The 21858-nt window shown below is 32.0% G+C and overlaps 2 protein-coding genes across 2 annotated transcripts; one reads left to right on the forward strand and one right to left on the reverse strand.

Annotated features, from left to right (window-relative positions):
* The first annotated feature begins 3696 nt into the window (after positions 1-3696).
* Positions 3697-5515, forward strand: LOC102589976 (COMPASS-like H3K4 histone methylase component WDR5B). Its single transcript, XM_006345308.2, has one exon. The coding sequence runs from the start codon at positions 3887-3889 to the stop codon at positions 5159-5161; it is 1275 nt and encodes a 424-aa protein (XP_006345370.1). The 5' UTR covers positions 3697-3886; the 3' UTR covers positions 5162-5515.
* Positions 5516-9797: 4282 nt separating this feature from the next.
* On the reverse strand, positions 9798-20114 carry LOC102590291 (ubiquitin carboxyl-terminal hydrolase 24-like). Its single transcript, XM_006345309.2, has 6 exons — positions 19710-20114; positions 13812-14644; positions 13087-13331; positions 12040-12182; positions 10703-10879; positions 9798-10338 (listed from the first exon to the last, which is right to left on the reverse strand). Exons 1-6 carry the CDS (start codon positions 19722-19724, stop codon positions 10150-10152), a joined length of 1602 nt encoding a protein of 533 aa, XP_006345371.1. The 5' UTR covers positions 19725-20114; the 3' UTR covers positions 9798-10149.
* Between the last annotated feature and the right edge of the window lie 1744 nt (positions 20115-21858).

Below are 21858 nucleotides of genomic sequence, written 5' to 3' on the forward strand. Positions count from 1 at the left end.
ATATTTTTGATGTGAGACATAAATTTACACACAAAAATTTATTAAAATTATAATAAATAGTAGATATGAGCTCATCATAACTTTGAAAACACAATAAATTCAACACTAAAAACCTTAAACTCATACTCTCATAAAATTAAAATCCTAAATCCGCCTCTGAAAATAGCAGTCATATTCAAGTTTACAAACAAAGCAATATCAAGTTATGGTGCATGGATGAAATGAACAGTATGCTGAATCTTGACGAATCCTCTACCATAGACTAACTGCAATAACCGACCCTCCAAAAAAGTAAATAAATTTTTTAAAAAGTATGTAACACTTTATTCTTCACAAGGAGCCTTCAAGTGAGGAATTAATTGGTATTTCACTATCTAGTTGTCTAAATCTTTCTTATTGTTAATACTAGTATCTTAAGCTAACGTATCTTTGGAGCGTACCATGTTAGTTAGTGGTCCTCCCTACCCAAATTAATGCCTTTTATTTTATTTTATTAATATTATTTGAATGACCTGATACTATAAAAAAGTATTTATGTATTCAATAATTATACAATATCTTCACAAACATGATTATTACTAAATGATAATGCATTAATTTTATATGTTCACATTTATGTGTTATTTAATTAACCATAATAGGTTAATAATTTCTTCATCCAAAATCAAGCCGTTAAGACTCGAGACTTGGTTACCTTAATGTATGGGGAAAAAGGGTTACCAAAATTGGACTACTCATTCCTTTGTTGGAATCCTACCAAACAATTGAGGTGGCTTGTCATCATTGGTCTACACATGACATATATATATATACTTCCTCCGTCCCATTTTATAGTTAAATTGTTATTTAATATAGAAATATATCATTCTTTTTTAGACTGACTAAAAAGAAAAATAAATCATATAAATTGAGACAGAAGGAGTAATAAAATAAAGTAAATAAAATAATAAAACAAAGAAACCCAAAGATGTTTGGTCCAAAAAGTTGAGAACAGGCTGTTTGGGGACCCAATGATGGGTCTACAAGAAACTTGTTTTCATCAACTTCTAATTTTGTTTTAGTCCAAGTAGCCGTTGCACCACCCTAGCCTCCTTAATTACTACTCCATCCATCCGTCTATTTTTATTTGTCCACTACACTATTTGAAATGTTTAATACTATTTGTTCAATTTACAAAATTAATAAATAATTTATCATTTTATGTCTATTATATCCTTACTATTAAAAACTATTTATTTTTCAATGTTTCGATAACTTATAATTTAATAAAGGTGATTTGATAAAATTATCCTTATCATTCATTTACTGCTTCTTAATTTACGTGTCAAGTCAATACTGAACAACTATAATTAGACAAAGGAAGTTCTTTCTCTTGGTTTTTTATTTGTCCATCCTAACTTGACACATTTTAAAAGAAATACTCGCTCATTTTTTAATTATATGTCGTCCTTATTAAGAATACATGCTTTTTAATACTTGTCATTTTACAAAATCAATACATAAATAACATTATTCTTTCTATTTTGCGCTCAATAGTTATTAGCTTTGGAAGTATGAATTTGACCAACATAGAAAAACTAAATAAATAACTTATGTTTATTAGTCAATTTAATTAATCAAAATAAATTAATTTATGTTCATTTATTTAAAAATTTAGCTTCAAGAGAACACTGAATAAGGGTACAATGATAAACTTACCTAATTTTTTAAAGAATGTGAAATCTAAAATGGTGACATATAAATAGGAAGGAAAGGGGTACTAATAAATGATATAAACAATTTTACTATTCTAGTCTTTAAATATATTTTCTTAGTTCATATTTACTTATTTATATTTAACTTGTCACAATATTTAAAACGTAATAAATAGAATAATAATTTTATTATATCACCCCTAATTATTATTTTTATAGCATAATCTTTCTGGCAAGAAATCCGTGCTCCTTTTCACCCTCAACGCTCCTCTTTCCTAAACTACACTTCCCCATAATTCCAATTTGTACTTCACATATCTACCCCTTTTATATTATGGATTTAAGAAAATAAAAATAAAATAAATAATTTAATAATAAAATAAATAAATATATATATATATATCATCCTTTGAGTTTGTATGCAATATTTTTTGGATATAATATATAAATGTGCTTTTTAATTTGATCTTGATTGATTTTTACATTAGGAGTGTGTAAAAATCGGACCGATTGATAAATCGAACAAAAAAAATGTTATTGATTTATTGCTATTGGGTTATTGAGTTAATGCATTTTTAATGATTTTATTAAAAAAAATATCGTTGTCGATATTTAGTGTTGGGTTATTAGATAAACCGATAACTTATTAAGACGGTAATACTTTACTACTTTATCAATATATAAATATTACATATTAACCTCAATACCTTACTAGTTACTGCATTTACCCTTTAGCCTTTAATTCACATTTTACAGTGATTGACTTTGAGTTCATAACTTCACATTACACAAAATGTCAAAACCTAAAGTGGGAACCATATTCTCTTAATTTCTCTTTGTGTTACACTTGTATAGTTCTTTTCAATACTTTTCAAGTTAGTTATTGTTGTTTCTATTTTATGAGCATTTGTAAAGTTACATTATTGTCTTATCGCGTCAAATTGTTTGAGAAATCATATATTTATTTTCTAAGCATTTTCTTATTGGTTAAATAAAAAATCGAACCGTTAATGACCAAAACCGATAAAAATATTTATTGATTTAGCGCATTTAAAAATAAAAAATTGATAAATCGAACTGATAAAACATAAAATTAAATCGAACCGACGGATGAACACACCTATTTTACATTATTTCTTTCTTTTAGTCATTATTGTGTCTAATATACAATTCTTCCTTGCTTAACCACTTCTTCTTGAAAATTATATCACATGTATCTATTAAAGCATGACATGTGTCATAACTCAATATAAAAAAATATATATACTTATCACCAAATTTGGACCGATCAAATAAAATACATTTTTAACTCTTTACGCACTTTATTTTGTTGGTAAAAATACACATTGTCTGCATAGATAAAGTGGTATATGTATTTAAACACACTCCAGAAACATTTGGTGGGTAAAGATTTTCTATATTAGGGTGTTTAATTGGCGATAAACTATATTTTAAGCATATATTATATGAGGAAGTTAAGACTATTATGAAGTTTAATAAAGAGAGAAACGATCTTTTTACGCAATAAAAAGTACTCTTAATATATGCAGTCTTTAATTTTTTTTTTATGTTTACGAGAGTATATTATATAAGGTAAAATGAGAAACTTAATTAGATATTATTGATTACCAAATAAAAATTTATGAATTACTCTTTATACAATTAGACCAGTGTGCCAAATCATCATAATTTATCATCTATCATTATAGAAACATGAGTTTTTCAGTTTTAACAATTTCACTATTTCATATTTCTAATTTCTAGAGTCAATTATTTTTTTTTATCGAAATTTCTTCATATGTCTGCCTTTAAAACATTTTAAGTAGTACTCCATTGTCCATATTGTCATGTATATAGTACCTTTTATATAATTTTATTTCAAAAAACTTAAAGTTCTTAGGTCTAAATTCACAATCATGCTTTAAAAGTTTGCATCTTCAAATTTTAATAATGTCATATAAATTAGGACACGGAGAAAAAATATTCAACTATTGGTTTCCTTTTAATTCCCACAAAAATCATAACGTCTCTCTGATATACTAATATTTTCTTTCTATTTCTATAACGTCTCTTTTATAAAATCTCACCATTTCGGTTTTTTATTAAAAACTCCATCTTTTTACTATTCCTCTCTCACCATCTTCTTCTTCTTCATCTCTCTCTGTTTCATATACAAAAAAAGAAAAGAAGCTATGCTTCAATCAAAGCAAAAAAGCTTTCCACTTTCATCAATGGCATCACCAGCCTACACAACTCCATTGTTATCCGAATCATCAAACAGCATAATAAGCACCACCTCCAGCAGCAGAAGCAGCAGTGAATCAGAGGAAAGCCCAGAAACTTCGCAAAGATTTCAAGATTTTCAATTATTAGATCTTCAATTGAAGATTTCAAGAACCCCCATTTCTTGTTTTCACTCTTACAAATCCTTAGCTGTTCTTTCAGGCCATGTTGGAACAGTTTCTTGTTTAGCCCTTTGTGGGGAATTCATCCTCAGTGCTTCTCAAGGTAAAGATATAATCGTCTGGCAACAGCCTGATTTACGCCAATTTACGAAATTCGGAACAGGGGATGGCTCTGTTAAAGCACTTGTCACTATCGGCAACAACGTTTTCACAGCACATCAAGATTCCAGGATTCGTGTATGGAAAGTTTCGAGAAGATCGGAAAATGTTTTCAGATTAATCGATACATTGCCTACAACAAAAGATTATCTTGGAAAATTCATGAAACAGAGCAATTATGTTCAGACAAGAAGACATCATAAGAAACTCTGGATTGAACATGCTGACAGCATTTCTTGTTTAGCTGTATCTAATGGTTACATTTACTCAGGTTCTTGGGATAAAAGCTTAAAAGTGTGGAGAATTTCTGATCTGAAATGTTTGGAGTCAATAAAAGCACACGACGACGCGATAAATGGGTTAGTCGCTAGTAAAAATGGGGTTGTTTATTCAGCTTCTGCTGATGGAAAGATTAAAGCTTGGAAAAGTAGTTCTGGTACACATTCACTTAAGGGTATTTTGGAAGGTCATAAAGATGTTTCTTTGAACTCTGTTGTGGTTTCTGAAGATGGGGTTTTTGTATATGGTGGAGGGTCAGATGGGTATGTGATAGGGTGGGTGGGTAACAAGAATCTTGATAGTTGGAAACTGATATGTGAAGTGAAAGCACATGAAATGGCTGTTTTGTGTATGTGTTTGATGATGGGTGAATTTTTGTGTAGTGGATCAGCAGATAAGAGTATTTGTATATGGAAAAGAGAGATTAATGGAGGGTTGTTTAAGTTTGGTGTTATTAAAGGACATGAAGGACCTGTTAAGTGTTTACAAGCTTCAACAGGTAGTGTTGGGGGTGGGTTTATGTTGTATAGTGGGAGTCTTGATAAGAGTTTAAGAGTTTGGTGGATTCCAAAGTATGGTGGTGATGGTGATGAGAAAAAGGACTCATCTTTGATCACAAAGTGAAGATTATGTCAAGTTTTTTTTGTATTTCGTAAGGTTTGCGTACACTCTATTGATTTTATTTCATGGGATTATACTGAATATGTTGTTGTAGTGTGGACATTGGTTATACTGTAGTTGTTTTTGTGAGTTTATATACTTGCTGTGTATTTGAAAGAGTTCAATTTTTTTGTTGTTTTAGTGTTTTTGTGTGTAGTGTGAGTGTTAGGAACATTGAAGTAAAGAGTTGAGAGAAATTGAGTTGTTGTTTTTCTATCTTTTGATTCTTTTATCATCATATGTATTTCTTGAGAATTGTAATTAGGTCAACAGAGTGAAGTATACATCAATAAAAGATAGAGAACAAGTTGAGAGAAATTGTGTTGTTTTCCATCTATTATCATCATTTTTTTTGGTTATAATATGTAAGTATGTCCTTTATCTTGACCTGATATATATGTCGTACTAGTAGACATTTAAACTTGTATATAGAATTGAACAAGTAAAGTCGGGGGGTCTTTCAAAACATAGTCTCTCTACCTCCTCGAGTGAGTGGTAAGGTATGTGTACACTCTACCCACTCTACCCTCCCAGACCACATTTAGTGGAATTTCACTGGATATTTTATTGTTGTAGTATAGAGTTGAACAAGTAGACACTTATGTCACACTTGACATCCTACATGGCGATTTCCGTCATACATGACATCCCACAGGCATTCTAAGTGTATTATGTCATGTATGATGCACGTGTCTACTTGTTTCAATGCCTAGTTATGAACACCCAAAATTAAACAACATAAATGTCAGTCAAAACCAAATTAAAGAACATAATTATATATTATGCCTGGTTTGTTTTTAAATATTTCTTGAGAATTGTAATTAGGTCAACAGAGTGTAATAGATATCAATCAAAGATGAGGATATTTGTTTTATCTATTGACATTAGTCTATTTAATTCGTCAGCTTGTGCATCTTATCATCTACTTGTTCAACAACCATCCCCTTCATGTTCATTTAAAAGTGATACTTAATGGTTTAAGTTATATATTTAAGTATATTTTAGGAGAATCATGTTACATCAAATTATCTTACTTTATATTTCAAGTTATTAGATCATGTTTGTTATAAACAATACATGTTCTTTACAATTATATTAACGATATTATAATTTTTTCTATACATTATCATGCACAAAATTTAAATAAATAAAAGAATCAAAAGGCAATAAAGCCAAAGACAATTATCAACAGTTTGGTCGTAATAGTTTGGTGACAAAATCTTCTCTTATTATTAATTTTTTAATTTAGTGGATAAGTAAAAGTGAACTTAAATTTTGTGATTAATCAGATACAACAAATTTTGAATAGTTAGCACACATCTCCATGAAATTCATAGGGAAGCTGCCCCAAATCTTGTGATACCTATCCCACCATCATTAGACAAATGAACTTTTAGGATTCCTAGTTTTTTGTTTAGGAATTAACCTAAAGTCTTAACCAATAATAGGGCTCTTTAGTCTTCATTTCTTTAATTAATCTAGTTTTAATTTGCTAAATGTTGTTATTTCTTGTCCTTTCTCTTTTAACCCTATTAAGCTTATAGGATAATGATCATGTTGCTATTACCAAATAAAAATAAATAATTAAGTGTTTACTTGGTAAGAATTTCAAAATTATTGTTCAACTAATCCACCATATTATTTTATGAAAGCAACAATATAATTTCATGTAAGATTTAATACCTTATATATAATAAAATATGAAGTTTTGCGACTTAACTAACTCAACGTTTATATCAAGCTAATAAATGTATATGACTTGACATGGCTTTGTATATAAATTTTTAGTACTTAATCAGGTTAATCAACATGTATTCTCCGCTCATTAAATGATCACTTAACTACTATTTTCTCTGTCTCAGTTGATCATTATACTCAAAATAATTGTTCCATATTAGTTGGTCCATCTTACTAAATCAAGAAACCATTATTCATTTTTTCTCTATATTACCCTAACAATTAGTTCTTTTTGAAAGTGTATATGTAAAATTTTCAAGAAGTTATGAACAATGATCAACTAATATGAAACGGAGGGAGTATATTGGATTGAGAGGGGGGGAGGGGTTGAGTTGGTTTTGTTGTTGCTCATTGAATTTCATCATGACTTGTTTTCAACTACTATATTGGTTGTATTTATGTCCATGAATTCAATTACAAGCTGACGCCTAGTAAATTCACTTGACTCAAAAAAGTACAACCACTCTTCATTAGCTTCATGTGTGTGACTAATTGCTACAAATTATTACTTCTGGATTGACTCCCAATTCCCTACCACTTTCTATATGTTTGGTATGATGGAAATTATTACTTTTTTTTGCTTCATTACTGAGTGGAAACTATTTTATTCAAAAATATATACTCTCTCCATCCCAAAAAAATTGGCTTGTCAAACTAACTAATGTATGTTTATAGTGAATTAATTAGATGTAGAATCTTTAATTTTTTTGAGATGAAATTTACTTAGTTAGAAACTACATAAGAAGTACGATATGTTGCAATACAATTTAAAATATTTAATAAAAATTATAATAAAAAAATATATTTTTGACTGTCTGAATTGTAACTTAGACAATTTTTTGGGACGGTGGGAGTATATATCCATGCATATATAGCACATTATGATTTATTTATGTCTTTTTTCTTGTGTTTCTTTTCATAATTAATTTAGAGCTTAAAATGGTTATGAAAATTTGGTTATACAACAGATTTTCCATTAACTACACAAAGTCAATTACTAAATTGTGAAGTCAGAGGGATAAATAAGATTTCTTCACTTTTAATTAAAAAACTTACTGTAGAAAGTCTCAAAAATTCAAAAACCCTTAATGACATGTTTCTCAGTCTACTCAGCACAAATATGAATTCATTGAATCAATAAAAGTAATTGTTTCAAAATATATATTTTAAAAAGACACCACTAATTAAAGTTGTAATACATTGGACCCTATACTAGTTGATGAGAAACCCTTGGCACTAAGGAGAGTTCAACAAAAGCATTGTGTGAGCTGTGAGGATGAGTTCTTAACAACTCAACCAACATTAATCTTTCATAATCTCTCTTTACTCCTAAATTTTTAATTCTACTTTTTCATAATTTGTAAAGAAAATATTGAACTTTTGAATATGATCATTTCGAGGTCTTACTAGCAATGACAGATTCAAAATTTTAATGAGATAGATTCAATCATTAATGGTTTCAATATGTAATACATCACATATTAAAAATTAGGAGTGTGCATGTGTAGTTTTTTTTTTTTTTTTTTTTAGAATTATCTCAAGTATCTAAATTTTTCTATTCTCTTTTTTTGATGTGCCTAAAAAGACTGTCATTTTTATTTTATTTTATTTTGGCTTTTAGGTCTGTGGATTGGACCACGAGAACCTAAAAGAGCAAAGTAACAGTTCTTTAGTTGAACTTAAAGGAAAGTATACAGATACATTCGTAATATTATATCAAAAGGGGGGACCAAACTATAATTCCTACTTTTTCCTCTTTGGTCCCTACACTTAAATTAAAAGATATCTTACTACCCTACTAAAGTTAGATTTATTTTATTGTAAGAATTTTCAAACAATACTTTTGCTGTATGTTGGGCAGGGTTTGAAAATTGACTATTATTTATTTATTTTTTGAGAAAAAAGCAAAAAAAAAAAAGAAAAAAAGGACCAAGAAAGTTCATATGATTAATTTTTTATTAAAAAAATGAAACTTATTTGAAAAGACCATCCTGCACTATTTTAATTTACCAGTTCACCAAAAAAAATTGGGGACCATTAAAAAGTGCAATTTAGGAGAATTAATAACACAATAAAACCATATAGAAAGCACAATCTTTTTGACTTATTTTTCTTATACTTTTCTCTTTTAACTACAAAAATAAATAATACTCCTCCGTTCGTCTCAATTTTTCTAACACCGTTTAATTTAATTCAAGAAAGAAGGGAGATATTTGAAATTTATAATCTAAAACACTCATTGTGTATAAATCATTTCAAGATAAAAATCTAATTTTATAATTAAATTATTTTCAATTATTAAAAAATGACATTCTTTTGTCCACCACATAATTTTATACTACTAAAACTTAATATCAGCAATATTTAACCAAGCCACCTTCATATCCTTAGAAAGTCTAACCCAATAAATTATTATAAAGAAACTAATTATTAATCCTATTCCTAATAAAAGAGATTGTCAAAACAAGGCTAATTTAAAACATGACTAAAAGAATTATTTTAGATTAGTTGATAAAATTGATTGTGTGTTTGTCAAAGAAATATTTTTTTTGGGTTCTTTCTTCTTTCCCTTTTCCTACCAGAAACACTTCGACCTAAACAAGAAAGAAAAAAAAAACAATTAAACAATTATGTCCGACTCAAATATATGAAAATTTAATCATCAAGAGCTTGAATATTTTTACCTATATATTATTTTAAAAAGTTGCGATTGTACAATTTGTACGTACCTTAATTATTTTATCGCAATCTGCTACTTTTCATCGAAAAATATGGCTTTTTTCTGGATGAAATTAAAATTGAATTCATCAAAAGCCATAGCAAAGAAAAGCCAAATGAACTACTTCAAAAGGACAGCATACTATCTATCAATAAGCAAATGCTTCTATATAATATAACTGAAGAAAGGAGACAGACTCATGTATCGATAATCGAAAATCAAGAAACATCTAGACCTCGACGCTCACTTCAGAATAGTCAAATTTCCCTAGTACAATGATGAGAGGGTACAAAATGAAACTGGTAACAAAATTCCATACATTTACCACAATACATGGATGACAATGGATGCTCCATTTCCCTGATGACCTTGTAAATAGAAACACTAGTAGTTATCTCAGACAACCCTGGACTGCACAACACTGCAGAAGCCTGATGTTGCAATGTCCAATGGCTTCAGAATGTCTACTTCTTTCCCAGCTCCGTTAGCAGGTTGCCTATACTTGTTTATAGAATAGAACGTAAGCTTGATCATGCAGCACTCTGTTGGTGGTGACAGCAGTAACAGAGGCATCATCAAACCGCAACCACTTCCCACTCTGGTGGCGACAATCAGCAGTGTAATGCCCCTTAGAAGCTTCCCTACCATGGTGGGTGATTGTGGAAACAAGTTGATATTGTCGACCCTGTATGTTAAACAACAAGAACAAGATAAAAGTTTAGCCTAATTTTTTGTCACATATATCACGTCTTAGTAGAAGAATGTCCTGCTTCATTGATAATGTATGCAAAAAAGGCGATGATTTTTCATTTTTGGGTCCAAACGGGCAGTTGATATGCACAGTTGACAGGGTTTCTGAAGAACAATTGACTTTTGACATGTGATGCATTTCCCCACTTAGAGTAAATGACAATTGAAAAGATTTCAAAATATTCCTTATAAACAACTATAAAATTGTAACCAGAATTGTAAACTTCGAAAAATCAAATTATTTCCCATGATTTGGGATAGAGGGTTGAAAAAAGAACTCAACAAAATTTGAAGATTACCTCAGTAGTCGAAGAAGCAAGCAAATCACGGCTTATCACTAGTTCCAGAGGAAAATGCACCGGTTTATGCAATTTGGTACTTCCATAGCTTCCATAACCAAACCGCTTCAGGTGTAAAATCAGCATCTTAGGCAGTGTCTGTATGCTGATGGATTTCCTAGCAGTAGCCACTCCAACCTGTGAGGAAATAAAGAATGTTACAGGTCACCAACAGGTAGTATGTATCCTGGCATTGATCCGCGAAAACACTAAACCACCTATAACTTGTAAATATTCATCCTGAGGAAAACAAAGCTAATCCCGTTGACAGGAAATTTAATCAAGTGAAAGTCATTTTACTGCACTTAAATTGTAATTTGCCTATGCATCCTAACAAGATGAAAAATTGGTTGTTAAGTGTCCCACATTTATTGCGGGAATGGGCTATCGACCCATCTCCTGATGTGGAGTACTTTGGGAAATTCTCACCTCATGAGCTAGCTTTTGGGGTTATTTAGTGGCAAAGGTTCATTTTATTACATGATATCAAAGACTTGACTCACTCCAATTCTTGGTTACCCAATTTTGGATCCCCATGTTATTGATATTTTATCCATGCTCCAGATGTCCAGGACATACGGGAGGGGTTTTTAAGTGCCCCACATTGGCAGAAAAGCATGGGTTGTTGTCTCCATTTCCCTGATGACCTTGTAAGTGGAAGTTTTTGAGTTTCAGTAAGCAATGCAAAGAACTTTAGGAGTAGCTTTTTGGAGCTGGCATGGAAAGACTCATAACAACTGCATAATGCATGGCTCACAATCCCAATAATCAATATGCATTTATGAACTCTCTAGAAGCCAGAAGGGAAAGGAATCCTAGATGAGTTGAACAAAAATTTAATCACCTTTATGAACTGAAGGCTTTTTTTATCTAAGCACCTTAATCCTTTTGGTGAAATTTCCATTTTGTAGATGATGCACATGAATTATTGGAATTTCATAGGCTCTCCTAACAGTTGTAATAGGGATAGTTTGACTGTCAATTTCAAACAGTAGGGATGGCTTGACTCCTTACAGTAACTCATAGCATTTCCTTCTATCAAATTTTTTGAATAATACATTATCATCAAAAGTAAAAACAAGAAGGATGGTGAGCGGGCACAATCAATATCCTTAATAACAAGGAAAGGTTTTTAGGGAATTTGTACACTAGAGGCCTTTGAATAGTCACTTATCTAAGATTTGATACAGTTTTATGCAGTAGGTTGACATATTCAATACTTGGCATTAGGTACAGGACCATTCCCCAACCGCAGACAGTATTAAGCCTAATGTCCAAAAGATAGCAGAATAATTTACCTTTCCTACAGTAGTTCTATATCCCTCGAGTGTCTCAGGGGCAGAAAATAGGCGGAGAGCATCTTGAATGTTATGAACAGCTTCGTGTGAAATATCAAGATGGACCACTAAAAATGGTTGAACAGTCGCAGAGGCTTTGTTCCCTACAACAAACAAAGTAGATTCAAAATGAAAAACTCAATCCAAGTTGAAATATAGTTGAATAGACTTCATAGGTCCGACAAATTTGTCATTCCTACCAAAGAAGATAGATAACACATATTATGCATGAGCACAACATCTAGTTACCTCACAAAAGAGCTACTCCATTTATGTCAGACTGGGAGGGCTTGTTATGTAGCAAATTTAGGGTTTTACAACGACAAAAAATAATACAGTAGGCCAATTGCTGTGGAAAAAAAGTTCCCACCATGATACAACCAGGAAGTACCTTTCTTTGCCAATTCGCATAGTTATTCATTCGCATTTTATGCATCCATTAACAAATTTACAATTAAGCCAGAAGTTCGAATTTTATTGTATCTTGGAATTATGAAGTTAATACAAAATATACTGGTCACGTGCAATCTACATGCTCAAACAAAATCAAGAAAAAAAGCATACAGGAAATTTCTGAAGTTCCCATTTTACAGATATTGTCATGTTGGCCATTTATTTGTAGTATGATGCACTAATTCTAAAGAGAGGAAAAACATCATCAAAGCTTCTTACCACTTATCAAATGTTATTTAAAATTTATTAGACCTACTACTTTGTCATTTTACTTAAACCGATGACCCATATTCCTTAAATGATTATCACAGTTGAACCAGGATTCACATGGGCAATCCAAGACGAGAAAATTTATGAAAATGGCATAGAAATATCACCAGGCAAATTACAAATTTCAGCCCCTAGATTTGACTAGTCTAGTAGTCTTATGCCCTTCATAAGAAGCATACAGTCTTTAGATAACAAGCAAATATTTTCTTCCTTTGATGAATGAAGGGATATCATTAATCGGCATCAAGTAGATGCAAAATAGTACAAAGGTAAAAAAAACACTACCTCTCGCTTTTACAAGACTCTTCAACTGCCCCCCAAAAATGGCACTCAAGTTTGAAGGAACGAAGTCCTGAGTTCTTGTGACTGCAGACTTGTTCTTTGGGCCAACAGTTTCCCATTCTTCATCGTCTTCCGATGAAACAACAGAAGAATTTTTTCCACTTGAACCTGATTGCCCTTCAAGCTTTAGTAATTCACCATGCATCTGATCCATTACAAAACTCAGGAACTCCTGTGCATCTTCTTGTCTGGGAAAATGTTAATAAAGGGAGTTTTGAGATACTTTACAAAGACATGACATATTTGTCCAATTAACGCTAATAAAAAAAAACAATGAAATCATTCAGTAATGCCAATGAGTCAGATCCCATAGACAACAATCACAGTAGAAGGAGCAAGAAAAGAAACAGTAGTAAAAAGAAGAGAAAGAAACTACAGTACATGCACAATGTTTTTTTCTTCTTCTATATTTTTTTTTCCTTCTAGCAATTATAGGAGCTAGAAGAAAGGACAATCAGACCAGTCAGGCAAATGTGTAATTCATACAGTTTGGCAGCAAAGCAGTAACAAATTCCGTTGCCTTTCTCTTCTTAACAGACAATGGACATCATTAAGCTATGCAAGTGCATATCAAAATGGTGACGTCAAGGTATGCCACAACAAGGACATGGAAGAACATCCAGAAGGAAGGCAACAATCACCACTAAGAAGTGTAAATAAGTATATACCTTGGCCTGCCAGAAATGGACTTAGGCACATCAGGAGTAAATTTCTTCAGAACTGTGTCAAACATTGCTGGGTTGAAGGGAGTACCAACTTCAACACTGGTTGCATCTTTCTTCATTGAACTTGTAGAACTAGGTACAACAAACTGAGAAAGAAACCCCACAAATGCAGCTAATGTTGGATACTCAGCCTTGGAAATACTGAGTATCCTTAGCTTTAGCAAAAGCTCAACAAAAGGAGAACAGGACAAAAGAGCTTGTAATGTAGCATTAAGGAAGCATAAGTTCCCTGAGTTGATTAAACCACGAGGTAGCAAGCCCGCAACATCAAGAGGACCACCAGATACCTCTGGGAGGGCCTGTTCTGAATGTACACTTTTTGCTGAATTGCTAGTGGTCCCATTCAATTTTCCTTTATTGAGTAGTGCATCATCATCTCGTCCAGTAGTTCTAGACAACTTGTTGATAGCTTTAGGCCCATCTTCCAACACACATAAATTGCTCAAGTCAATATTGTGTACCATTGCAGATTCTTCATGTCCATTGATGTAGTAATCATTGTGGACATCTCCATTCTGTTTGATTTCTCTGAGCAAGTTATCTGCCCCAGCTTTCTCCTCCTTGAGAGTAGTAGAGGAATCTGAGCCTACTCTCTCTTTTGAATAAGCGGGTTGAGAATTGGATACAGCATTGAAACTTCCAAAAGAAAAATCAGGCTCCGATTTTGAGGAATTAACTGGCACCTTTTCTTCCACGTGCTTATTCCCATCACAACCAGATGGCTGGTTCAGCAATGACTTTGTTTCATCTTCAGTAAATGAACCAAATAAAAATACCTGCAACATATCAAAGACAAAAGCAACAATGTTGGCTCTATCATCGCTAACCAAAATGGGAGGGGGAAAAGGCAGAATCACAGGTAGTCAGTAATTTCTTCAAACTAAAGTATCACAAAACACGTAGCACAACCGTCTAGTAAATCTACAGAAGCTGCAAAAAAAAAAAAAAAAACTGGATTTCAGTCATTTTCCATCCCCATCATACCATAGCAATTACTTTATCAAATATCCACCAATACTTATTACGCATGAAGCTCCTAAACTATGCATATGGAGTTAACAAGTACAAACCACACTTGATACAATTGGCCTGACACTGCTAATGTCAAATCCATGTACCAAGTTCATATTTTGCCTGCAATTGTACCAGCTCCTTTGAGTCTTTACAGCCACACCCATCAGTTCAAATCCAAACTAATCTTCACAAGACTTGTGTAACCATAAATGTATGGACTTCATACACCTAGATAAATGCAGACAACTTCTGCTAGCCTAGGATCAAGGAATCTATTTTCACCTCTAGTGGGACCATTCTCTGAAGGATGACATTTTGGTCCAAACTTTAACTGAAAGAAAGCACATTACCGAGAAAAGGGCAGAGACATGAGTAAATTCGTACAGTTTTTTTATCAGTTGAACATTTCTTTTGCAAATTGTTATATACGCACCTCCGAGCAACTATAAATCAAGAATCAACTATGCCACTATCCCACACTAGTCTATTGATTCTATGGAACTCAATGTAAGTCTAACAACAACTGAGCCTTAACTTCTGAATACATTACATTCTATTCTTAGCTAAATTCATCTTGATTTTCAGAAACTGTAGCCCTTCCATAACAGTGTTCCTTCATGTGATCTACCCCATCCCCAATTATTACATTCAATAACCATAATATTACACTTCTAATCAGGAACTTTGGATGTGTACATTGCAGGCATAACCATTTCAACTATTCCCATTTTCTATGCATTCGTTTTTTCTACGGCACTCATCTTATGTGACACCTAACTGAATGCTTACTATGCAGGACAAAGAAAAAGAAGCAAAAAGAGGCATATTCAAATTCAGGAATGCTGTAACCAAAGAGGCATTTTCCATTTAAGGAAAACTGCCCATTGAAAGAAGCAGCTCATGGAAGATCCTTACCCAGGATCAAACAAGGTCAAGAAAAGAACCCTACAGTTAAGGAAGCTTCCCACCCAGCAATACATGGAAGGAAAGCAAATCAGAAGGAGCAATGCATACGGACATATCTTCTCAATCAAGGATCACCATCGTATCCCTGATTGAAGGAAATTCCCTTGGGTTATCCTAAAGATCAAATCAAAATCAATCAAGTAATTGATTCTCGCCTCTATCTCAGCAATATCAAGATCAAATCAAACACAACAAATTAGAATGGAATAATGACTTCGGCAACAATCAAGGTGAAAATTTGATCCTCTACACAACAACGGTCATAAAGCAATTCAACACTATAAAGAAGATCATGATCGATGGAACAGATGTGCAACATCCCCTGAGCAAGAAAAACTATTTACTCTTTTATCTTACAAAAGCACTGTACTCATTATAGTTTACTAGTAAAGAGAAAAGAAAAAGAGAGATTAGAAAAGCTATACAAGTAGAGGCTGTAACCACAGACAAAATCTGGAACTGTCCAGATCGAAGGAACCTAGCACAGTTCATCACAACACAAACAGTACCTCAAAGTTCATTCATAAGCTCTAAAGAGAACTCTTGACTGGACATCACACCGGTGATCCGAACCGGTATAAAACATTTATCAATTTATTTTTCAGTACTTCACATTATGTTATATTCTGCTTATTAGTCTAAACTGCAGGTGAATTGACTTACGTATAGCAATAGTTGCCTAAAATTTTAGTACTTACGAAAAGATTTCAATTCACCACCCACCACCACCACCCTTGAATTTCAAGTAATACTTACGTCAATTAATACCCAACACATAATTTAACAGAAGTGTAAAAACTACCCCTCAACTAAGAGAAATAGAGCAAAGCATGCCCTTATCATCTGTGGATCGACTTAGATTTGCCCCTCAACTATGGAAAGTAGAACAAATTTTCCTTCCACTTGACTTCGGTCTCAAATATACCCTTATCATGAGTGGACCAACTCATATTTACCCCTCAAAGCTAACAATTTTTTTCTTTCAGTCAACCCTTCTATTTTAAGGTCAAAATTTTATTTGACTTTTGTTTCTATAACAACGAGAGGAATAACAAAAGGAAACATGTGTAGTTATTTTTTCAAAAATACATATCAAAAGCAGAGATTCACAAAACATTCCGTTTTGCTCAAAAGATAACTAATAACTCTGCTCTCTTTTAGTTTTAGTTTTTGTTTTTGTGAAGATCTATAACTTCTTGTCTATTCAATTGCAATTATATGCATAATTTTAGCATAAACAAGATAAAATTGATACTTTATGGGTTTTGTTCTTTCTGGCATGGCTCCAAAAGTCATCATAGAGAACCATTTGGAGGCAAAGGAACATTTTGCAACTTTTTATTGGCAGCAAGAAGCAATTCAACCATCCTATATTTATACAAAAAGTGGGAACACCCCTAAGTCAAAAGTTGATTCACAAATTTACCCATCAAAAGTTGAGTAAAAGCTTTGCCCATCAATCAAACTAGGGGGGGAGAATCAAGATGAGATGTCTTAGTCTATTGTATTTTTGGTGTAAGCAAGATTTAGTGGGGGAAGTAGATAGCTTTGTGGAGTTTATAAGTCAATTGTAAATTTTTGAAAGTTTGTTTTTTGGATTTCGAGTATAATGGCACCCCCTGGAGGTTTGTAAATCCCACCTCATCAATTTATTGATGAGTTCTTTTTTGTGAATACAAAATTACCTATTTCAAAAAAAAAAGAGGGTAAACGCTCTATACTTTTGATGTAATTACTACAGGAGTTCACTATTGGTGTAATTCTATGTTTATAATACCAGTTAACTTTCTCAAAAAAAAAAAAAAAAGAGGGAAAGAAATCACCTAATGTGTCTCTGTTGGGGTTTAAACCTAAGACCTCATGATTCTCAACTCACTTTATTAACCTCTAGTTTAAACCCTTGGGTGCTCAAACACCTACTAATTTATATGATATTTTTTGTACAAAAACTGTTCACTTATCATTAATCACTATTATACTCTTCAACACCAATAGAGAATATAAGTTACTTCAAGTTAATCTTCCACGTTTACTTTTTTCTAAAAAAGTCTCATTCGTTTTATTTAAAAGTCCACTACTATCTCCGTCAATTAAAGAAATTAATTCCCAATTGTCGTATCCTTCTTTTGGCTTTTTATTCCCCGTTACAATCTCATTCTTATCCCCTTAGTCTCTTACCTATAAATGTTCATTTATTGCTACAATAAAGCTCTCAACATTCAGATTATAAATATATTTGCTCATGCTTCTATAACAATGATCATTGCATGGCCTGTTAAGGAAATCAAGTTTTCTGCACTCTTCATCAAAAAATCAAGTTTTCTGCATCTGAAAAGCTAAATTGTAAGTGAAAGGGTTTAAATTATGTATTATAGTAATGAGTACTTGGGATACTAGATCGACATATAGGCTTTAAAAACATATTTTTTCACTTCTCATGGTGCGTCTGTATTTGGGGTTCTTACACTGTTTTTAGATTGTTAGTTCCTTGACCCCTGTTTTCCGGTAACTTCTTTAATTTTCTCTTGAAAGTTTGGAATCAATCAAAGTTCATATCTTAAATAAACCTTCTTCTATTTTTATATTTTCAGATATAACATCTTATGGTATTTTAGGCTTTATTTCTATACCAACTGTACACTTGTGTTCTGATGAAGCTCCCTATGCAAGTACTTTCTCTCTATTATATTCTTTTCATATTTGTACCGAATTGGCGAATTCTCTCATCCTCCCTATCTCTCTGTCACCAAACACACCAAAGCAGTAAACTCCATGAAAAGCTCCATTGACAGCCATTAAAAAGTTCTGAAGCTTTGTCTTCGAAAATCGAGTTATACAAAATTGTTATTTTCTTGGCTTAAGTGTTATTATAGACTATTGGGTATATCCTTTGGAGTTTATATGTCAATGTTAAGGTGATTTGGTGAAGATTAAAGTTGGTTTTGAATGGATTTTCAGATTGAAACTCGAATAAAAAGAAGAACAATAACTTGTATGTTATTTGCATGTCCAATGAATGAATGGACATACAGTGACATTGTGTTAAAGTTTAACGACTAATAAATTAATCTACATTAGCTCTCCATTTCATAAGCTTTGAGGTTCATTATTTTACCATAAAAGAAGGAAATTTCATCACTAAAAATAAATATCATACTACCGATAATTGCAAAGATTATTTACAATTGATAATACTATTAGTTGCACCTCACTTAAATTCGTTAATTTATCCCTCTCATGTACTTATCAAGTCTAACATTTAGTCTCAATATTTTGATCTCCCGGTCCAAGATAAGGTACATTAGATACATTGCACAATGTACACAGTTAAAATTAATCATTCCAACTTATCACAAGATTAACCAATTCTATTCGTGTGTTTCCCAGAGACTAGTTAGCTAAAATATTTCTGTGAGCATACCCATCCGTCAACATAGATGTCTTTTTCACTTCCTCAGTCACCCACAACACCAGCAAAACTACCCAATACCAGTTAAGAAACAAAAAGCAATCCCACAATTCACAGAACATATAACAAAAGAAAAAAAAATGCACATCACAAGCAAATTTCTCACAGCTAATAATCATCAAACAAAGATACACCTATGAACCATTCCAAACATCAAAAGATTTGGTTTTTTTTCCATAATCACAATCAATCAACCACTATATATCAGACAAAACATTATGTCTTAAACTTAAGCGGTGTGTCAAGTCAAGGCCACAATTCAAGAACCAATTTAAGTATACTATTCAAGACATTCTAAATAAACCCTACTTCCCATCAAACAAGAACAAACAGTAAATTACCAAAATATCAAAAAAAGCAAACGAGAAACATCAAGAATCAGTAATACCCACCTTAGAATCACTCATGTTGTGCAGAAAACAGCAGTGCCGGAACTGATTGTTGATTTCTGAATAATATAAGCTAAAGTTAACAACTTTACGGTGAACTTATGAAAAGTCAAGGATTGCTTTGAAACCCTTGTTGCTGCATCAATATAAAACATGAAATAGGAAGATACAAAAAGGGAGAAACAGGGCATTTAAGATTAGATGAAGAAAATCCAATAATGAACCGGAGAAGCATCGAACAATCCCAATAAAAGTAGAACTCCAAAACCAATAAAGACAAGGATTGAAATAAATAAGGATTTTGGGTTTTTCGTGAGTTTTGTGAGTTTTGTGAATGTTTTAGGACAGTGGCTTATAGGTTTCTTAGGTTTTTTTGGCTGCGGTCACTTTATATATGAGTTAGCAGCAAATTCCTGTTTCTCAATCGCTTGAACAATTGGAAAAATGAGAGTATATGATATTAATTTATTTTTAAAAAAAATGGATATAAATTTCATTTGTAAAGAAAAACTTTTGAATTTTTGTGACCGGAAACAATGTTTCATTTGAGATATAATTAATTTTTTAATGTATAATTTCATATGTTCTTCCAATCAAGCAAGTGACCAACGATTGTCGCCAAAACAAGACGTATAGATTAGAGACTTACAGTCAAAAGCAAGTGACCAATGATTGTCGTCAAAGCAAGAAGTATAGATTAGAGACTTACAGGATCAGGTGGGAACTTGACAAGCCTCGCGGTTACTAAGCTTTCAAAAGTGCGGCGCCCGATCACCTGTGTTTTGTGTAGAACTGAAAGTTTAATGCGGCCGACTTTAAATAGGTCAAGAACTTTATATTTAAGGTTAAGATTTGGAGCAAAATATTATTATTCAAGATTTTGTTCTCCGTGTTTAAGCTTATAAACAAGAGACATTCCATAAATGATTCAATTTGGCATTCTTGCAAAATCTTTCTCTTTAAACTTGTTAAAGGAGAACAGCCTACTAGAATTTAAAAGTACTTCAATAAGATTATTAGATTGAGGAAAATTACTAGACTGAGACATAGTTTAATAACCTAATTGATGAAAAGGCTAAAATATGAAGTGCATAAGTTCATTTTTCAGTGTCTCTCATGCACATATGCTAGAAAACTTGAAAGATACGATATACTTTCATATATGAAAAAGGCAAAGCATCATCTTACAAGTTTATTAGCCATATCGAGAATTCAATACTTTCATAAATAAGGGCTTATTATGACTTCTAGACATGAATGAGTATTTTAAAGATAATATTGATTTAGGTGGAGGAGGTGTTGTTTGAGAGATCATAATGAATCATGACATTTAGTAGGGGTAATAGGTCCTGCCCAAAGTTTGGAACTGTTACAACAATTTTGGTCAAAGTTCGGTTATATTTCAGACTTTTTTCTCTTTTAAAAAACGTATTTGGGGAGAGTCTCAAAGCAGAGTGTAATAAAAACACACTGAAGCGATTTGTTGGGGTGAAAGTACTTGAAACATAATCATAAGTCCTGTCAATTTGGACATACAAGTAGGCGTTGGGTGAAGTTTTGTTTTGGGATGTGAACTCAGAAAATAAAATGCTAATCAAAATAAAAGTAATTGACTAAAAAAACTAATCAAAACTGCTCATCTAAAAAAACTATTACACTTCTTTAAAAAATTAAATAGATTTTTTGTTTTTTTAGATGAAGCGTTTTTATAACCGTAAGTCCCGTTAATTTTGCTTTTTAGATAAAGCATTTTTATATATATGTACAGTTAAAGACAATGCAGATTCATGTGGAGGAGGTGGTCGTCTGAGAAGTCATAATGAAAATATAATCATTACATTTAGCAGTGTTTTAAAAAGTATTTTGGGGCGAGTCTCGAAGTGGAGCTTGATAAAAAGTCACTAAGGCAATTTGTTGAGGTAAAAGTACTCTGAGACCTAATCATAAGCCTCTGTCAATTTGAACATATGAGTAGGTGTTGGATGAATTTTTATTTTGGGATGTGAGCTCTGAAAATCTCTCCTAAATAAAATTAAAAGTTCTAAGTAAATCCTTAAATTAATATCAAAAGGCCACAAAATTCGACTTGTTATAAAAAATTTAAAAATTAAGAAAAATTTAAATTTAAATATTTTTTATTCTTAGCTCTAAT

Source organism: Solanum tuberosum, unplaced genomic scaffold, assembly GCF_000226075.1.
Source record: "Solanum tuberosum cultivar DM 1-3 516 R44 unplaced genomic scaffold, SolTub_3.0 scf00068, whole genome shotgun sequence".
Taxonomy (NCBI): Eukaryota; Viridiplantae; Streptophyta; class Magnoliopsida; order Solanales; family Solanaceae; genus Solanum; species Solanum tuberosum.